This window comes from Girardinichthys multiradiatus, chromosome 2, assembly GCF_021462225.1.
Source record: "Girardinichthys multiradiatus isolate DD_20200921_A chromosome 2, DD_fGirMul_XY1, whole genome shotgun sequence".
Taxonomy (NCBI): domain Eukaryota; kingdom Metazoa; phylum Chordata; class Actinopteri; order Cyprinodontiformes; family Goodeidae; genus Girardinichthys; species Girardinichthys multiradiatus.
Window position 1 is genome coordinate 412,810 of NC_061795.1, and position 19,925 is coordinate 432,734.

The 19,925-nt window shown below is 40.4% G+C and overlaps 1 protein-coding gene across 1 annotated transcript in view; it reads left to right on the forward strand.

The window, feature by feature from the left end:
- Positions 1 to 3,004: 3,004 nt before the first annotated feature.
- Positions 3,005 to 19,925, forward strand: part of map1ab (microtubule-associated protein 1Ab) — a 109,089-nt gene continuing 92,168 nt past the window's right edge. Inside the window, exons 1-2 of the mRNA XM_047345140.1 lie at positions 3,005 to 3,278; positions 17,792 to 17,893. Coding sequence (XP_047201096.1) covers positions 3,020 to 3,278; positions 17,792 to 17,893 — 361 coding nt within the window. The 5' untranslated portion in view covers positions 3,005 to 3,019. The remainder of the gene's footprint in view (positions 3,279 to 17,791; positions 17,894 to 19,925) is intronic.

Sequence of the window (19,925 nt, forward strand, 5' to 3'; positions counted from 1 at the left end):
GGAAATAAATGAGTCTAATTTCTTCAAAAATGTTTTATTAATTAAGGTAGGCATGCATTGGAACAGAAGAAGAAATTTACATAGCGTAAATTCAGTTAATACAATCATAATCTTTGGCAATGATGAAGTAGTATCCGAGATGCACAGCAACAAATCGTCTGCATGAAGAGACACTTTATGATCCACATTGCCTCGTGTTATTCTTTGGTAATTGTTTCCAGAGCTTAATAAAATGGCAAGGGGTTCTATAATGAATGCAAATAACAGAGACAGAGGGCACCCTTTTCTCTTGACACGATGGAGAAGAAAAGGACTTGAATTTCTATTATTTGTCTGAACTGAAGCTTGAGGCATAGTGAAGAGCATTTTGACAAGAGACATATAATTGGGGCCAATTGTGAACCTCAGCAGGGTTAAAAAGAGAGAGTCCTACTTGACCTTGTTGAAGGCCTGCTCAGCATCCATTGAGAATAGTATTTCAGACTGACCATTTACATCATATGTGTAAATAATATTAAACAGCCTTCTAATATTAAAAAAATGTTGTTTGTCTTTCCCAAATCCCGATTGGTTCTGGGATACAGATGTTGTAAAACTGTCTCTAAATGCTTAGCCAAGAGTAAAAAATTATGAGATATTTAAAATGATAATATCTGCACAGATTTGTATTTTACTTTGAGGAATCAAAGATGAATCACATGAATGGCGTAGTATGTAACTATGGCAACTATGGCAAGTTGTTCACCAACGTGACACTAATTAGCCAACTAGTTACCTTGAATTATAATTCTACTCAGCACGTTTAACAATAATTTACATTGAAAATACACAATGCAGCCCGGGTTAACTTTATTTTAACAGAAGGAAGTCTGCCAGTATCTGTAAAATATCTGGTTAGGAGGTTAAACTGTATCCTACTGACTAGTAATTAAATTTTCTCTGAGTTTCGACTGAAATGAAAGTCACTACACGTTTTATATCCCGTTACATCTGTAAGATTTTTCTTTGGTTAGATTGTTTCCTTGCACCTCTGTTCAGCTCAGTCATGTTTTACTTTAGTTTCCACAGTCATCCCATAATCAGCTTCATCTGGTCCACCTGCTCCATGCCAATCAGTTTCTCTGTTTTCACCTGTCCAAGCTCTTTATATACTCAGCTGTTCTGTCTACTCCATGTGGATACATAAAGTCTGTCATTTCAAGCCTGTCCAAGAATGTTTTGCTCATGCCTTGCCATACCATACCATACCATACCATAACATACCATGCCATGCCATACCATGCCATGCCATGCCATACCATGCCATACCATGCCATACCATGCCATGCCATGCCTTGCCATACCATACCATAACATACCATGCCATGCCATACCATGCCATGCCATACCATGCCATACCATGCCATGCCATACCATGCCATACCATGCCTTGCCATACCATACCATACCATACCATACCATAACATACCATGCCATGCCATACCATGCCATGCCATACCATGCCATGCCATGCCATGCCATGCCATACCATACCATGCCATACCATACCATACCATGCCATACCATGCCATACCATAACATACCATGCCATACCGTGCCATGCCGTGCCATACCATGCCATACCATGCCATGCCATACCATGCCATGCCATGCCATACCGTGCCATACCATGCCATACCATGCCATGCCATGCCATACCATGCCATACCATGCCATACCATACCATGTCATACCATGCCGTGCCATACCATGCCATACCATGCCATGCCATACCATGCCATACCATACCATGCCATACCATGCCGTGCCATACCATGCCATACCATGCCATACCATGCCATGCCATGCCATACCATGCCATGTCATGCCATGCCATCCCATGCCATACCATGCCATGCCATGCCATGCCATGCCATGCCATGCCATGCCATACCATGCCTTGCCATACCATACCATAACATACCATGCCATGCCATACCATGCCATGCCATGCCATACCATGCCATGCCATGCCATACCATACCATACCATACCATACCATACCATGCCATACCATACCATGCCATACCATGCCATACCATAACATACCATGCCATACCATGCCATGCCGTGCCATGCCATACCATGCCATGCCATGCCATACCGTGCCATACCATGCCATGCCATACCATGCCATGCCATACCATGCCATGCCATACCATGCCATACCATACCATGCCATACCATGCCGTGCCATACCATGCCATACCATGCCATACCATGCCATGCCATGCCATACCATGCCATACCATGCCATGCCATACCATGCCATACCATACCATGTCATACCATGCCGTGCCATACCATGCCATACCATGCCTTTGACTGCTTTGAAGTCTGTTTCTCCCACTTCAAGCTTTGCTTGAAGTTTTCAGATTTTTTTAGTAAAATTCTCTTCCAATTACTTGGTTCAGACAAGAAAAATAAAGCCACAAGAATTCAAACAATTGAATCCAACTGAAAATCTATGGAAACAAGTGAATTTTGGAGTGCATTAAAGAGAGCCTCAGTACCCTCAGGATTTGAACATGGTTTGTGTGAGAGAATGGGCCAATTTACACCTGAGCAATGCAAGGGACTAATTTATACTACTAAAATAGGCTTTTAAAAATAAGCATTGACTACACATCTCAGAAAATGTGTTCAATACTCATTTCCTTTGCCATTCTACTTTGTTATACATAGCTTATTTTATGGACCAATGTATTTTTGATGTATTTGGTATTTGGGATGCTACTGACAATGTGAATTCCCTCAATAGACTACTTGGCAACGCAGAAACTTTGTGATGTTTCTAAAACACCTTCAGTTCACGGAAACCTTATTTTGAAAGTGCTTTTGAAAATAATGATGATTTGTGATATTCTGGCCCGTTGATCACAATAAGCCCACCCCCCTCCCTCACCTCTCCGCATCCGTCCACACCGCCCTCCTCCAGCTTTTCCACGCGCCTCCCTTCTCACACACACCGGTAGTTGTCATGGCGATGGAGTCAGTCCCGGCGTCTGCTCCGGGGGCTGTTGCTATGGAGATGGCCGTGCGAGGTGCGCTCCCGGTGGTGGAGGAGGATGAAGACTTCGGCACTCCTGGGTCCGAGGAGAGACTACAGCACCGCCGGAGAGGAGAAAGACAGCGAAGCGGGCTGCCGTTCAACCGGAGCGGCTACTACATGCTGATAGTGATCGGGCAGATCGGCACGGATCAGCAGCTGGACGCCGCCAGAGCGCAGATAGAGCGGGGTGAGTGGTGAACCAAACGCAGCTCAAACTCACTTTTTATCGCTTGTTTGGCAGCTTGGATTCATTGCTGCACTATTAGGGATTAAAAGTCAGGAGGAACGGTTTGGACCTGGAGACATGAGCAGGAGAGAAATGGTTTGACGCATTGAACGGGATGGCACTCAAAGGCAGAGGCAGTTGCTGCAGCATTGCACCATGGGACTAAACACACTCGTTTTCCCAAATGCAATGCTGCTTATTCAAGCTATGAGCTACTGAGTAGGTCTTTTATAACCTTATAGGATCGTGTCTGGTACTAACAGATGATCACATGTAACTAAACCAGCATGGCATCAAATTATTATTTAAAATTACCCTAAAATATTATTCAGTGGTGAAATACTTTTTTCTCTAACAAATACACACAGACAAGAGAAACACAGCTGAGCAATAGTGTACAGGTATTCATTTCCAACGTTTTTAGAAAGTGCACTAAGAGGAGAAAAAAAATCTAATTCTTCTTTGTGTGTATTTAGGTTGATGGCATCAGAAGAGGGGCAAGAATTATCAGAGTTCTGTTCATTTCAGCTCTTTTTTGGGTTAGAAAGTGGTGCTATCTACCGTAGGAAGTTCCGTACTGACCATGCGCCAGTTCGAGGAGGTTTCATACAGGCTCTCAAAGCCAACAATTTAAAGTAGTCTATAATCTCTTCATAGATTTATGAGGAGAGTGTGGTTGTATGGCTCTAAAATGTCTTCCACCAGGAGGTCACAGTTATTTTGGCTCGATCAGGGGTCTTAGAACCAAAATAAATTGGAACAGAGACTATTAAAGTTTTTAGATAATAATGTAATTAAATTATACATGGGATTTGAGCATTTTTATGACTCTAACTCCTTAATTCATGAAAATATTTTAGGACAATAAAAAATAAACAGATACACCATGGGTAAAACAAAAATGCCGAAATGGCATTGCACAGATGCACAGAAATTGATGTGCTGATTGGGAAGGGGCAAGCTGGCCTGGACCCTAGTAAGCTGATTAGCTGGCATTAGTGAAAGCTCTGACGGACTTTTGACGAATTCAGATTCTGAAGTATTCGAGTTTTATTTGGTTGGCAGTGGGTTTTTGAGCCATTCTGATGACCCCCGAGTCATGATGGAAACTGCTATGGATTACGAGAACTTGTGAGAACTCTTTTAGAACTTTTAATGTTTATTACAAATATGTTTATTCCTGTGTGGATTTGTCCAGTTTGATTGGTTTATTTGCTTATACAACATTCATAAAATGAGAAAAGGCCATTCTCTTCCTATATCACCTTTGTATAATTTTTAGCGACCGTTTACTTATGGGGCCCATAGGAGTTGGGGACTGGCATAAAATTGGCCCTATTGAGAACTGCTTTGGGGTTACATAATGGCTTTATGTTAATTGGCTAAAAATCTTTGATCGAGGACAACTCTGAGAAAACAATATGGGGCTCATATGGGTCCTAAATGTGTTGCATATTTTGATGTCGTTTTTCTCATTAAACACTTGAATCCCAGCTAGGACCCATTGGGTGCCCAGCTGGATTTCCCCATTTGAGCACACCCATAGTGAGCCTCATACAGAAAGGGTTACTTAGTACCCATCTTTCCTGAGCCTATATGGGGCCCACATACACCTGCTGGCTGGAGTTACTTATAGTTTGCGGGTACAGTGATACTGCATGCTGGCAGAACTCATACTACTTTAGCTTACCTAAACAACTTCTGTTCTGAACACATCTTTCCTCTGGTGTTGACTGAAATTATGGTGATGGTAGTGGATGTACGGTAGGTGCAGTGATAACAGTCAGCATTGGGCTCATTACACATCAGTCTGTCAGGTAACCATCATTAACAGAGGTAGCAGGTGATGCAGCAGGTCAGCAGCAAATACTGCAGGGATTTAAAAATCAGCCTAATTAAAACACATCTACCAGACCCAATGGGTTTTAGAACAACTTGGCTTGAAATGATCTCCACAGATGTTTGATCACAAAATATGCCCAATTCAGTGTGGTCTAGACATCTTTACAAACCATTTTCATGTGTTTTGTTGTTGGTATTTTTTCCTTAGATCCATGCAGACTTCTCACATACAGCTCAAATATTTCACTGAAGCAATTCAGAATACAAATAAATGTTTTATTAAAAACATTCAATTAAAGAGGAAGAAACAAACGAAAAATACAAGTAGATGTACTCAAAACAACTGATCAGTTACTTCATGCCTTGTGTGATGCCACTAGGGAAGTGTTGATGGAAGCTTGGTTCTGCTGCTATTGATTTCATCTTGATTAAGCAATGATTTATAAGAAAGCAGCAAATTAAATTGAAGAAACTGATCATTACATGTTTTATAGGTGGCAAACTATGGCTAAAGGGAGATTGATTGATGTCACAGAAAAGTCTGGCTAGTAGCTTTAATGCACCTGGCCACTCTGGATAGTTCAAATTGAATTTCTGAATACAACATAAAATATTTCTTCTTCAGTTTGTATTTAGAGCAGCCATTTGCTTGTGTGAGACTTCATGGCATTTTCTTTCTTCTTGCAAAGTCAAGTCTCCACAGGGTTTACGTTTGCCAACATAACTTTGTCGCAGTTTTATATGAGGATAGTTCGGTCACCCAGTTGAATATTGCAGCTGAACCTTTTCTCCTCATGAAGAACTGCAGCCAGCTGCACATAGTCCTATCACTGAGAGCTGCTATAAGTTACTGCATGGGTTTTTAGGACTTTGTTAGATCAGTCTCTTGCATTTTCAGGAGAACAACTGTTAGCAACTTTCCGCAAAGCTGTTGTCACATGCTAGTTGTTCTCTGTCCAGATTTTGGTTTAAGATGGCGGTGCAACACAGAAACTCCCTCCGTCCCTTCCGACCTCCTGTTACTGTTCGGACCCCTGGGAGCTGACAGATCTGCTGCTGGGTGGCAGGCAGAGTTAGGTTCACACCCACTCAGCTTATTAAAACATAGATAGTTTCACCCTGGCTGGTGTTTTCAGAGTGGCACAGTGTGAGTGATCTACTGTTTGCTGCCATTACGTACATATTATGCTTGCATTGTACCTCTGCATGGGTTTTTGTGGGGTCCTCAGCTTAGTCTCCCTCCCTGCTGAGTTGGATTTACATCGATGTTGACATCTGCACAGATTTTAATTGATTTCCAGGGACTCACTCCTCCTGAAGCTAAAGTCTTCTGGTGACTATTTGTTAATTAGCTTTTTTTACGTACTGTATTTCAGTCATTTTTAAATAAAGCACCTAGTCAAACAAGTTCACTGTTGCTTATTTCGATTTTTACATCAGGATTTTCTTGTAAAAAGTCTTCAAATTGTGGAAGGCATCACTTAGATCTTCCTAAATTTGTTTGTTTTTTACAGTCAGAGCCAGCCTAAAGTCTAAGTAAACCTAGCAGCTGCTTAGGGCCCCCAAACCATCAGGGGTCTCCTAAATGCTTGTATTTCAACACAGACCAAAAATCTAAACTTTTAGATTCAAATTCAGTTAAATTCAAAAATACTTTATTAATCCCAAAGGGAAAATGAATGTTGACTGAACATTTATTGCTCTGACTGAAGACACTCTGTTGTTGTAGGACAGTCTCATGAAGAGGATGCTCAGGGTTCTCCATAATGTTCTTCATTTTATGAAGAATCCGTCTTTCCACAATGTTCTCCAGAGGTTCCAGAGGAGTCTCCAGAACAGAGCCAGCCTTCTTTATTAGCTTGTTGAGCTTTTTTAAGTCCCTGGTTCTGATGCTGCTTCCCCAGCAGATGATGAAGAAGAGATCAGACTTTCCACAACAGACTTATAGAAGATATGCAGCATCTTGCTGCAAACACCAAAGGACCTAAGCTTCCTCAAGAAGTACAGTCTGCTCTGTTCCTTCTTGTAGACGGCTTCACAGTTGCATCTCCACTCTAGTTTGTTGTCCAGGTGAACGCTGAGGTATTTATACACCTCCACTTCTTCTCCCTGGATGGAAATAGTGTTTGACTTATTACTGTTTCTCTTAAAATCTACCATCATCTCCTTTGTTTTAGTCAAGTTTCCACACCATGCCACAAAGCGCTCCACCAGTTCCCTGTACTCAGCTTCTTGTCCATCTCTGATCCACTCCACAACTGCAGAAAGAGTATTTCTGCAGATTTCAGGAATCTGTCTTGTATTGGAAGTGTAAGATGTACAGAGAGAAGAGGAATGGTGAAAGTACAGTCCCCCTGTGGTGCTCCTGTGCTGCTGACTACATGGTTAGACACACAACCCTTCAGCCTCACAAACTAAAATAAATAATTGTCTATAAAGAATAAGAATACTGTGAACGTTTGTAGTTCATGTGAAAAGGAAGAACAATAATACTAGGCAAAATTTGACAAGTGCAGTCTTCAGCTCCCTGACTCAGCACTTTTTCTGAACCACCTTTTGTCATCCCTACAGCTGTGATTCTTTTGCCGTATGTCTGTATCAGCTTTGCAAATGAAGAGCCTGAAATTAATTACCCATTCTTCTTTGTAAAATAGCTCAAGCTCAGTTCCATAGATTCTCATTTAGATTAAGGTCTGGATTTTGACTTATTCTTTTAAAGTTGATTTAAAAGAACTCAGGGATTCAAACTTTTTGCAGTTTTCTGGAAGTTTGATCCATATTAGTGGAGCATAGAACTGAATACTGCTTCTTCAGGTTTTGATTCTTGGGGATGCAGAGTAGACTTGAACCAGAAGACCTGAGTGGTCTGGAAGGTTTATACAATGACCGCAAATCTTGAATGTATTTTGGTCCTACACCATTCAGTGATTTATAAAGTAATAGAAACTAAGTAGAAGTCAATTCTGTGAGATCTGAGATCAATTCTCTGAGGCAGCCATTGTAAGAACTGGGTTGATGTGCTCCACTTTCTTAGTTTTAGTGAGGACGCAGGCAGCAGCCTTCTGGATCAGCTGCAGCTGTCTGATCAACTTTTTAGGCAGACCTGTGAAATGACCTTTTGCAGTGATCAATTCCACTCAAGATAAATGCATGGATGAATGTTTCAAGATCCTGTTGGAACATTAGTTCTTTAATCCTGGAAATGTTCTTCAGGTGATAGAAGGCTGACTTAGTGATTGTTCTTATGTGTTTCTGAAGATTCAGGTCTGAGTCCATCACTACACCCAGATTTGGGGCCTGATCTGTGGTTTCTAGCCGTAGGAACTGAAGATGTGTCACCTCGGGACATTGAAATGTAGAGATCTGTGTCATCTGCATAGTTATAGTAACTTATCTAGGTGTTTGTCATAACTTTAGTTAGGGGAAGTGTGAAGATATTGAATAGAAGGGGTCCCAAGATGGAACCTTGGGGAACCCTGCATGTTATTTTTGTACAACTCTGATGTAAAGTTACCTATTGACATAAAGTCACGGTCTTTCAGGTAAGACTCAAACCAGCCAAGTGCGACCCAGTTCTCGAAATGCTGCCGTAATATACTGTTACAACAGTGTCGAATGATGCGCTGAGGTCCAGTAATACCAGTACTGTGGTTCTTCCACAGTCTGCATTTATACGGATGTCATTGAACAATTTGACAAGGCCGGTCTCGGTACTGTGGTCAGCACAAAAACCTGACTGGAAGATGTCAAAGTGGCTGGTGATTGTTAAGAAGGTATTTAACTGTTGAAACAGCCTTTTTAATAGCAAGGCTTACTAATGAACATTGTTGGGAATGTACTTTAAAAAAGTAACTAGTTATAGTTACTAGTTACTTTTCCCGAAAAGTATCTGAGTTAGTGACTCATTTACTAACAGTAACTATTCAGTTACTTTTTAGAATCTAAAATAATGTTACAAGTTGCTGACCAGAACAATCTAGTCTGTGGTGAAAACCCGCCTACCTGATGCCTTCTCAGCCAATGGGCGTCACGTATGCTGCTGTTGTTCTGTGCCTCAGTTCCCCCCTCCCCCACCTCCTGCTTGTAGTAGTAACGATTACATTGTAAACTTCATAACAGTGTTACTGAAATGAGAAAAGTAATTGGTTAGATTACCGAATAAGTAACACAGTTACTTACGCCGTTATTTTGTAACGCTGTTACTCCCAACACTGCTAATGAATGGGAGATTTGAGAAGGGCCTGTAATTTGGCACTAGTTTATTATTATTTCCTCCCATTCTTCCATAAAGCCAGAGTTGTGAAGTGCATAAGTAATACTTGTCCTGTTGACAGATTCTCCCACCTGAGCCATGGATCTCTGCAGCTTTTCCAAAGTGACAATGGGCCTCTTGCCTGTTTCTCTGATTATTCCTTCCCTTCTTGCCTACCCTTTCAATTTAAGTGGTGGTCACGTCTTGGTAGGGGTGAAGCACCCTCTTTCCATTCTCAGATATTGGAACAGTGCTCTGTAAGATATTCAATGTTTGGGATATTATTTTATGATCTAATTATCCTTTAAACTCCTTGGGCCACTGTGGCTCAGGTGGTAGGAGTTCATCCTGTAACCGGTGGGTTGCCAGTTAAAAGCCCCGCTCTGTCCTTCTCAGTTGTTGTGTTCTTGAGCAAGACACTTCACCCAACTTGCTTCACCCTGCTGATGGTGGTCAGAGGGTCTGGTGGCACCGATGTATGGCAGCCTCGCTTCTGTCAGTCTTTTCCAGGGCAGCTGTGACTACATTGTAGCTCACCACTGTCAATGTGTGAATGGGTGGATGAATGATTGTAGAGTAAAGCTCTCTGGGGACTTGATAAAGCACTATCCATACAAGTGCTGGCGATTCACCATTTGTTATTATTGGCCTGGTGTGTTCCTTGGCCTTCATGATGCTATTTGTTCATTAGTGTTCTCGAACAAACCTCTGAGGTTTCCACAGAACAGCTGGATTGATATTGGGATTGAGGACTACTTGTTAATTAGGAGAATTCTAAAGGCAAGTGGTGGCACTGGATGTTAACTGTGTGAAAGTGGCTAAATGATATTTATTTGTAGAAAACTAAAACCCTGTGTGCATTTTCCATTCACTTCAAAGCTATTCAAACTAAATAAAACTAATAAAATACATTGAAGTTGGTGGTAATGGGCCAACATTTGATGGAATTCAAGGGGTATGAATACTTTTGTCAGACGCTGTAAATGCCCTTCGACTACTGATCCAGGAGATGTTCTATTTTTTTCCCACAGTTTTACATTTGGAAGTTTTTGCTTTAAAGAATAGTGAATTGGAATGTTTTATATGTCTCAGATTGCTTAAAGACATCTGGCTTTTAAGGCTGTGCTCTGGAGACTGTTATCAAAACCTGTTAGGTTCGCACAGTCAGTAGATAAAATAGGCAGAATTTCCATTGTCGTCTAAGCAGTTGTTAACTTTTCTTACTCATTTAAAACCAGAAAGCAGCAGTGTGCCATTTAGGAGTCTATATTTGATAACATTGTCAATGATGGTTCCTTATTATTTCAACAATTAACAGTTTGCTGATGTCTCCATTTCTATTTAATGTTCTATGTCTATTAGTATTTCTCTTAGTTTTGCCAAAACCAGATCAGAAAATGTGAATATCCACCATCATGCATAAATAGTGTCTTCAGGGATTAGCTGGGGAAGTGGAAGGTACCACAAGGTGAGCCCTGTCACTTTAAAGTTAGGAAAATGAAAGCAGTCCCATCAGCATATGTGATGATGTGAATCTGTGACTCTTCACACCTTATTCTGCTTTAGGTAAAGATGTTTTCTAACTAGATGTACACTGTTAGCCACAGATGAAAGATTTTTACATCAAAGTGCAAAGTTTCTATCCTAAAATAGGTCATTTTACATGTTTTTCTCCCAAAGTTGTTGTTGGGGTGGTCTGGAGATATAAAGAATTGATAAATGTTTGAGCTGTTTGCCGTTAAACTGGATGAAATCTGACATGTTTCCCACGTTTGACTCAGTGCACATCTGAAGATTCTGCAAATACACATGTTGATGTGAAACAGAGAAGTCTGATTTGTGATAATATATACCTGAATCATGTCTGATTTCTCACTTTATGATGACAGTCACGATGATATGGTAAACAGAGTAATCAGATGTGTATTCACTGTTCACATTGCTCATAATACTGACATTAAGTCATCACTTAACATTGTTATATTTTGTTGTGATAATCAGCTTTTTATCTTCACAAATGGAAAAATCACAAATACTTTTAGGGAAAAGACACTCTGAAGCTCGCTGAGGGTAAGAAAGCATTTGGCAATACAGGCTGACTTTTTTTATCTATTAAACTGAAATTATTTTCACATCAACAATCCCTAAAGTGGCCTTACTAAGTATGTATAATACAACACTATATGGTATTATCTTAATTATAAGTAGCCCCTTTTCGACCTTAAGTCCGAAATTTAAATACTTGGGATTTGCATTAGCCAGGTAAAAGGAATCTTGGGTAATTTGTGTGCTTTCTGTTTCCACAGCTCTGACAGGCTGTGGATTTTTTTTAATCATCCTAATGATGTATGAGGAAGTTGTGAAGAAAACACGTTTCACCCCCAATGCAATGGGTGACGGTAATAAGAAATCGAAAGCCATTCAAGCAAAGCCCAACTGAGATGCCTGTATCACTCCATTTGTTCACAAAACAAGAAAACGCACAACCGTTTTTTTTTTTTGCTTGTGGTGTTGTATCACAGTGTAGTTGTAAAAGTATGCTTACATATGAATCTCATATTAAGTAGAAAACAATAATACTCAGGTCTTAAATATGACAACTGTGAAGAAATCAGAATACTACAAGAAAAGGGTCCACCACAGGTAAAGTTGTGTCAAAACATGTGGAGGGCTTTCAGAATTCCAGATAATTGCTGAAAGTTCCTGCAATGGAAAATGAGCTTATGTTAAATAGGTTTTTAGATATTGTACTTGTTGCACTTTCCATTGGCATTTTTCAATTAATGCTTCAGATTAAATAAAATTCAGTTTCTTTGGCCTAATTCTCAGATTTTTAAGGTTGTCATTGACATATCCTCCTTTTTCTTAAAAAAAAGATAGGGATGAATACACAGTTTTTCTAGTATTGTGATAAGTATGAAATATTCTTCATCTCCCCTCTGTAAGCCATGGCAATACCAAAAATATTGAATTATTTAATTAATTTATTTTTGTTGACATCAGCAATTTAAAATGAAACTGTTAAGTTAAGAATAGGCAGGCAGGTGCTTTCTGAATAATCTGAAAGTTAACAAGGTCTTTAATCTGAACAGATCATCCTTCACTATGTTAAAGACAAGGTGACCTGTGATTGGGCATTAGTAGTTGTGCAGGTATTGCAGAACTATGACCTGATAGGCCATGCCACTGAGAGGATCTATCAGTTTATAACATTTCCCCCATCATACTTCACCCGCTGACTCAGTGGATCTTGCAGTATGTTAACAGTAAGAGCTTAAATTCTAAACCAGGGAGGCCCAGCTCCAGTCCTTGAGAGCTACCATCCTGCAGCTTTTAGATGCATCCCTTCTGGACCACAGTTGAATCAAATGAATGGCTGGTTACCAGGACTCTGCTGATGAGAGAGTACTTCTAAAAGTTGCAGGATAGTAGCCCTCGAAGGCTGGAGTTGGGCTCCACTGTTCTAAACAAACAAGCCTTTCTGAACCATATGCTCAGAAGAATTAGTTTGTCAGAGATTAGTTTTAGTCATGTTTATGTGTGTGGCCTGTAAACACGTGTTGCCAGTTTAAATGTAAAGCTTTGACCTGCCACTACTCTTCAAGAATATAAACCGATATGAAAACAGCATCTAAAATACTCTTTTAGCTTTCCTGCTGTGGAAGTTTTTAAACTGTCTTTACTGTTTTTTATTAGTGATTAGAGAAATTAGTGAGGTTAGCATTACAAAAACAGCAGTCTTTATGTATATTCCCATGACAATTTAGACTCGTACCTCAACTCAGATATTTCAAAAAGGCTGCCAACAGTTCAAGATCCACCATGTTTCCTTGCACACAGAGACAGAAAACTCTAAAATATAAAACAGAGCAACTCTGGAATACCTTCAGCTGTCAGGTTTTGGACTTTGTGTTTAGTCACTTTTTATGTTTATATTTAGTATTTTGGTAGTCATGGTGGTTTTGGTTACTTCCTCTTTGTTTATTTCCTCCTAGTGTTGTCACTCTCCTCGTTCTTTGCTCCTTTGGTTATTGTTGCTTTCTTAGTTATGACTTAGTATGGTTTCCTCTGTGATGTTGTTGTTATTATTCTTCTTCTTCTACTTATTATTATTATTCATTATTGTAGTGCTCTGGTTTCCTTGGATTTCCTAGTTCAGTTTCCTGTTGAGTATCTCTGTGTTTATTTATGGTTAGGTATTTGTTCTCTTTGCACTTTTCTAGTTTTTTAGTCTTACTTTCTCTGTGTTAGTCTCCTTTTTAGTTGTAGTCCCTTTTAGCATGGTTCTTTATGTTTAATATCTACAGGTCCTTCTCAAAATATTAGCATATTGTGATAAAGTTCATTATTTTCCATAATGTAATGATGAAAATTTAACATTCATATATTTTAGATTCATTGCACACTAACTGAAATATTTCAGGTCTTTTATTGTCTTAATACGGATGATTTTGGCATACAGCTCATGAAAACCCAAAATTCCTATCTCACAAAATTAGCATATTTCATCCGACCAATAAAAGAAAAGTGTTTTTAATACAAAAAACGTCAACCTTCAAATAATCATGTACAGTTATGCACTCAATACTTGGTCGGGAATCCTTTGGCAGAAATGACTGCTTCAATGCGGCGTGGCATGGAGGCAATCAGCCTGTGGCACTGCTGAGGTCTTATGGAGGCCCAGGATGCTTCGATAGCGGCCTTTAGCTCATCCAGAGTGTTGGGTCTTGAGTCTCTCAACGTTCTCTTCACAATATCCCACAGATTCTCTATGGGGTTCAGGTCAGGAGAGTTGGCAGGCCAATTGAGCACATTGATACCATGGTCAGTAAACCATTTACCAGTGGTTTTGGCACTGTGAGCAGGTGCCAGGTCGTGCTGAAAAATGAAATCTTCATCTCCATAAAGCTTTTCAGCAGATGGAAGCATGAAGTGCTCCAAAATCTCCTGATAGCTAGCTGCATTGACCCTGCCCTTGATAAAACACAGTGGACCAACACCAGCAGCTGACACGGCACCCCAGACCATCACTGACTGTGGGTACTTGACACTGGACTTCTGGCATTTTGGCATTTCCTTCTCCCCAGTCTTCCTCCAGACTCTGGCACCTTGATTTCCGAATGACATGCAGATTTTGCTTTCATCCGAAAATAGTACTTTGGACCACTGAGCAACAGTCCAGTGCTGCTTCTCTGTAGCCCAGGTCAGGCGCTTCTGCTGCTGTTTCTGGTTCAAAAGTGGCTTGACCTGGGGAATGCGGCACCTGTAGCCCATTTCCTGCACACGCCTGTGCACGGTGGCTCTGGATGTTTCTACTCCAGACTCAGTCCACTGCTTCCGCAGGTCCCCCAAGGTCTGGAATCGGCCCTTCTCCACAATCTTCCTCAGGGTCCGGTCACCTCTTCTCGTTGTGCAGCGTTTTCTGCCACACTTTTTCCTTCCCACAGACTTCCCACTGAGGTGCCTTGATACAGCACTCTGGGAACAGCCTATTCGATCAGAAATGTCTTTCTGTGTCTTACCCTCTTGCTTGAGGGTGTCAATAGTGGCCTTCTGGACAGCAGTCAGGTCGGCAGTCTTACCCATGATTGGGGTTTTGAGTGATGAACCAGGCTGGGAGTTTTAAAGGCCTCAGGAATCTTTTGCAGGTGTTTAGAGTTAACTCGTTGATTCAGATGATTAGGTTCATAGCTCGTTTAGAGACCCTTTTAATGATATGCTAATTTTGTGAGATAGGAATTTTGGGTTTTCATGAGCTGTATGCCAAAATCATCCGTATTAAGACAATAAAAGACCTGAAATATTTCAGTTAGTGTGCAATGAATCTAAAATATATGAATGTTAAATTTTCATCATGACAATATGCTAATATTTTGAGAAGGACCTGTATAGTCCTAGTCCTCCCTCCTGTTAGGTCAGCTTTAGTTATTGTTTACACTTTGTTTGTATTTATTCTAGTCCTCATGTTCTCTGCTTGTTTTCGTCAGTGTGGTTTTAGGTTTGTTTACTTTTGTAAAGGGTTCTTTGTTCATATTTAGGTTGCCAGGTCTTAGGTTGTTGTGGTTCTTCTGTTTCCTTTAGTTCATGGTTATTCTAGTTTTCTTATGCCTCTTTCGATTATTTACCTTTGACTAAAAGTTTGCTTGGTCTGTGTTTATTTTATTAGTTTATTAGTTTGTTTATTAGTTCCTTCGCCATGTGTTAGTCTATGCATTAGTTCCACCTGTCCCTTCAGCCTCCAATGCCTCCTTGTCACACCTGTTCTTAGTTCCTTTGATTACCTGCCTTTGTTCTCCCTCAGTTTATTAGTTGGTTTTGTTTCATTGCTCTTGGCTGGTTCCTTGTTTCACAACTCAGGTCACTACCCTCGACTCTAACATGTGTACCATGTTCCTGCAGAGCCTGCAGATGTAAGTTTTTGGATTTTGACTCTGGTTAATTGCTGCAGTGATTTTGTTACGCTTTGTAATTTTGAGTAAAGCTGAAGACTATTCAATATGCTGCTGCCAAGCTCTTGCCTGTGCTTTGGTCCACCCACAAACCCCATCGTGACATCAGCCTTCCTTGAACTGAAATTAATGTATTTAAATTCAGTTCAGTTCAAATCAATTCGATTAAATCTTTGAGAATTTAGGTAGCTCTCCTTTGGACTCTGCGGTGGTAGAAACGACACTGGAGTCTTGGTGATTCTTTACCAGATTGTTGCTGTCAGCACAACCTGGTAACTGTTAGTATGATGCATTTTCCAAAAAACAAAATCTAATTTTTGACTTTCTGAATGGTTGGTCCTTGTTCAGGCTGTCATGCTGAAAATCAGTTTGTCCCAGACATCAGGTGATTTCTCAGTGCATCTACACAATATTTAGACTTTAAATCAGCAGAATCAGCTTTATTGCCAAGTCTGTACAGACAAACAAGGAGATTTTAGCAGCTCTTTTCCTGACCCCTTGACCTGTATAAGTCCTGGATGGAGAGAAGGTCAGCTCTGATTATTCTCTCTGCAGTCCTGATTATTTGTTGCAGTCTGGACCTGTCCTGTTTGGTGGATGATCCAAACCACACTGAGATGGATGAAGACAAGACAGACTGAATGATGGCAGTGTAGAAGATGACCAGCAGCTCCTGTGGAAGGTTGAACTTCTTGAGTTGCCTCAGGAAGTACAGTCTCTGCTGGGCCTTCTTCTGAACAGTGTCTATGTGTGAAGACCATCTCAGGTCCTCAGAGATGGTGGTTCCTATGAACCTAAAGTGGTCCACAGCAGACACAGTGTTGTTGAGGATGGTGGTGGGGGGTCTTGAGTGGCAGCTCTTTAACTAAAATTGCTTTTGTACAGCAAATATATTCAACAGACTTATGAAAATGAGGCAAATTCTGTAAAGTACAAAATCAGTGAAGTATGGGATCATATTTGTCAGCCAGCCACATGACTCAGAATTATTGCATCAGTATAATTGAAAATAATTGCTTGGAACACGGGCTGCACGGTGGTGCAGTTGGTAGCATTGTTGCCTTGCAGCAAGAAGGTCCTGGGTTCAATTCCCGACCGGGGGTCTTTCTGCATGGAGTTTGGATGTTATCCCTGTGCACGCGTGGGTTCTCACCGGGTACTCCGGCTTCCTCCCACAGTCCAAAGACATGCCTGTTAGGTTAATTGGTCTCTCTAAATTGCCCTTAGGTGTATGAATGAGTGTGTGCATGGTTGTTTGTGTGTTGCCCTGCGATGGACTGGCGACCTGTCCAGGGTGACCCTGCCTCTCACCCATAGACTGCTGGAGATAGGCACCAGCTCCCCTGCGACCCACTATGGAATAAGCGGTAGAAAATGACTGACTGCTTGGAACACAATTAATTCTGCTACTTTATAAAGGCAGATGATAACTAAAGTAACTCTTCATTGTAAAGTAGATCTTAAAGCATTTAAAATGACAAATCAAACTTGATATTATGGTTTTGTAAAATTATAAAATATGTCAAATTTATGAAGTAGTTAGAAAAGGGATTGACAAATATCAGTTTAAAACTTGGATGAAATGTGATAGATTTGGTCAACAGTCAAAAAGGTTTACTTTTTTGCTAAGAAATGAAACAAAAACTGTTGAGTTCTTTGTTTACTGCAGGAAACTGTGTTGACACTAAAATGCAATATATTTAAGGCTGAAGGGAGAAAGTGGGAGTAAGGTGAAGAAGCTGCAGCAACAGCTGGTGAAAGGTTACCTCATGTGGACAAAAACAGCAAAAGGAAGACTGCTTCCTTGATAACTTTCAGAGGACTTTAGTTCAGGATCATGAATAGCACAGGGATGTTTTTGTTTATTTTTCACATCTGTCCTTCATTACTTCACTTGTCCTTAAGAGGTTTTCTCCCTTCCTTCCTTGCAGGAATCCGATCCTGGGACGTCAATTTGAAGTGCTGTGACCTTGATCAGCAGCTGCAGCTGTTTATAGCTCGCCACTCGGCCCATTTCTCCTCCAAGGTCAGAGGTCAGTTGGATGTGCCTCCCTTGTAAGCTGGGAAACTAGTGATTGCTTGCTGGAAACCACTTAGGGCTGCTTATTATGATGATTCTGAAAGCAACAATGAATAAAATGAAGCAACTTTAATAATGGGATTAAACAAGAATTTAAAGTTTATATTCAGTTCCTTGCAAAAGTATTTCTACCCTTTAAACTTTTCCACATGTTGTTTGTGTGACAACCAAAAACTTTAATGTATGTTGTGGGGATTTTACGTGATAGACCAATGGAAGGAAAATTACATTTGGTTTACATATAGTTCTACAAATAGAAATTTAAAAAGTGGGACAAGCATTTGTATTTAACCTCTCTAAGCTGATACCAGTGTTTCCCCTACTGTTATATTAGGGAGGCGCCCTGTCCCCCCAACGGTACCCAGCCCCCCAACCACCTGATGATCAAGTTCATTTTATTTTCTACATAGCACCAGATCACAAAATAAGTTGTTTGAGGCTGCCTTTCCAATAAAGCAGATTTATACCTTGCTCTTCTATTAAACAAACTAAATTGTGTTATGTTTTATATCTTAAATATTTAATAAGATGCCAGGGTTCTTGAGTGGCCAGAGTTTTCCCCAACTTGATGAAGCAGTTGCTCTGCTCTTCTCCCTTCCCTACCCATTTCGGCTCACTATCTCTCGGTCCTACGCGTGGCTCTTGTTTACAAGAACGTCGGCAGTGTGGAAAGTCATGGTGTTTAAATGAAAGAACTCTTATTACTGTTATTGAGGTGATGCTTATTTGAAGGTGCTAATAGGCTGAAATGCCAGGTGTGTCAAGCAGCAGAGTTCAGGTAAGCCAACCAAGACCACAGCCCTACTATTTAATCAGTTAATATCAGCTTGTTAGACTGTCAGTGTTATATAAATATATAAGAAGCAGAACAACAAGAATCATTATCATTCTGTTCATTAAACTTGTTTTCTGAAATACTTCCAATAAATTCTGCAGGTGTTTATTCCATATTTTGCTTTAGTCTACCACCCTTGTGTACATCTGTTTAAAAACTCTTTTTAAAGCAACCTCCTGTTTTAGCTGAGACTGATTTTAAATCTATCTCACTACTTGTGACTGGAGTAGAATTGAACTTTTTTACCTTTCTGAATATGTTTAGCTGAAAAAAAGACTTTTATTGCCATGAATACATGAAACAACTGATTCTCAGTTTAAACAGTGACTGTCGCCTCTCACCTGTGTTCTCTTGTGCTTTAAATTTGTGTCTAGGTATGAAAATCAAAACACATTATAATAACTTTAATTTTAAATTAGTTTTAGCAGAAGCCAAATGGTAATTGTTCCTTTTTTGTTTTAAAGAAAAAAATTTAGTTTATGTTTTCCATTTCTGAACAAAATACAGGTCCTTCTCAAAATATTAGCATATTGTGATAAAGTTCATTATTTTCCATAATGTCATGATGAAAATTTAACATTCATATATTTTAGATTCATTGCACACTAACTGAAATATTTCAGGTCTTTTATTGTCTTAATACGGATGATTTTGGCATACAGCTCATGAAAACCCAAAATTCCTATCTCACAAAATTAGCATATCATTAAAAGGGTCTCTAAACGAGCTATGAACCTAATCATCTGAATCAACGAGTTAACTCTAAACACCTGCAAAAGATTCCTGAGGCCTTTAAAACTCCCAGCCTGGTTCATCACTCAAAACCCCAATCATGGGTAAGACTGCCGACCTGACTGCTGTCCAGAAGGCCACTATTGACACCCTCAAGCAAGAGGGTAAGACACAGAAAGACATTTCTGAATGAATAGGCTGTTCCCAGAGTGCTGTATCAAGGCACCTCAGTGGGAAGTCTGTGGGAAGGAAAAAGTGTGGCAGAAAACGCTGCACAACAAGAAGAGGTGACCGGACCCTGAGGAAGATTGTGGAGAAGAGCCGATTCCAGACCTTGGGGGGCCTGCGGAAGCAGTGGACTGAGTCTGGAGTAGAAACATCCAGAGCCACCGTGCACAGGCGTGTGCAGGAAATGGGC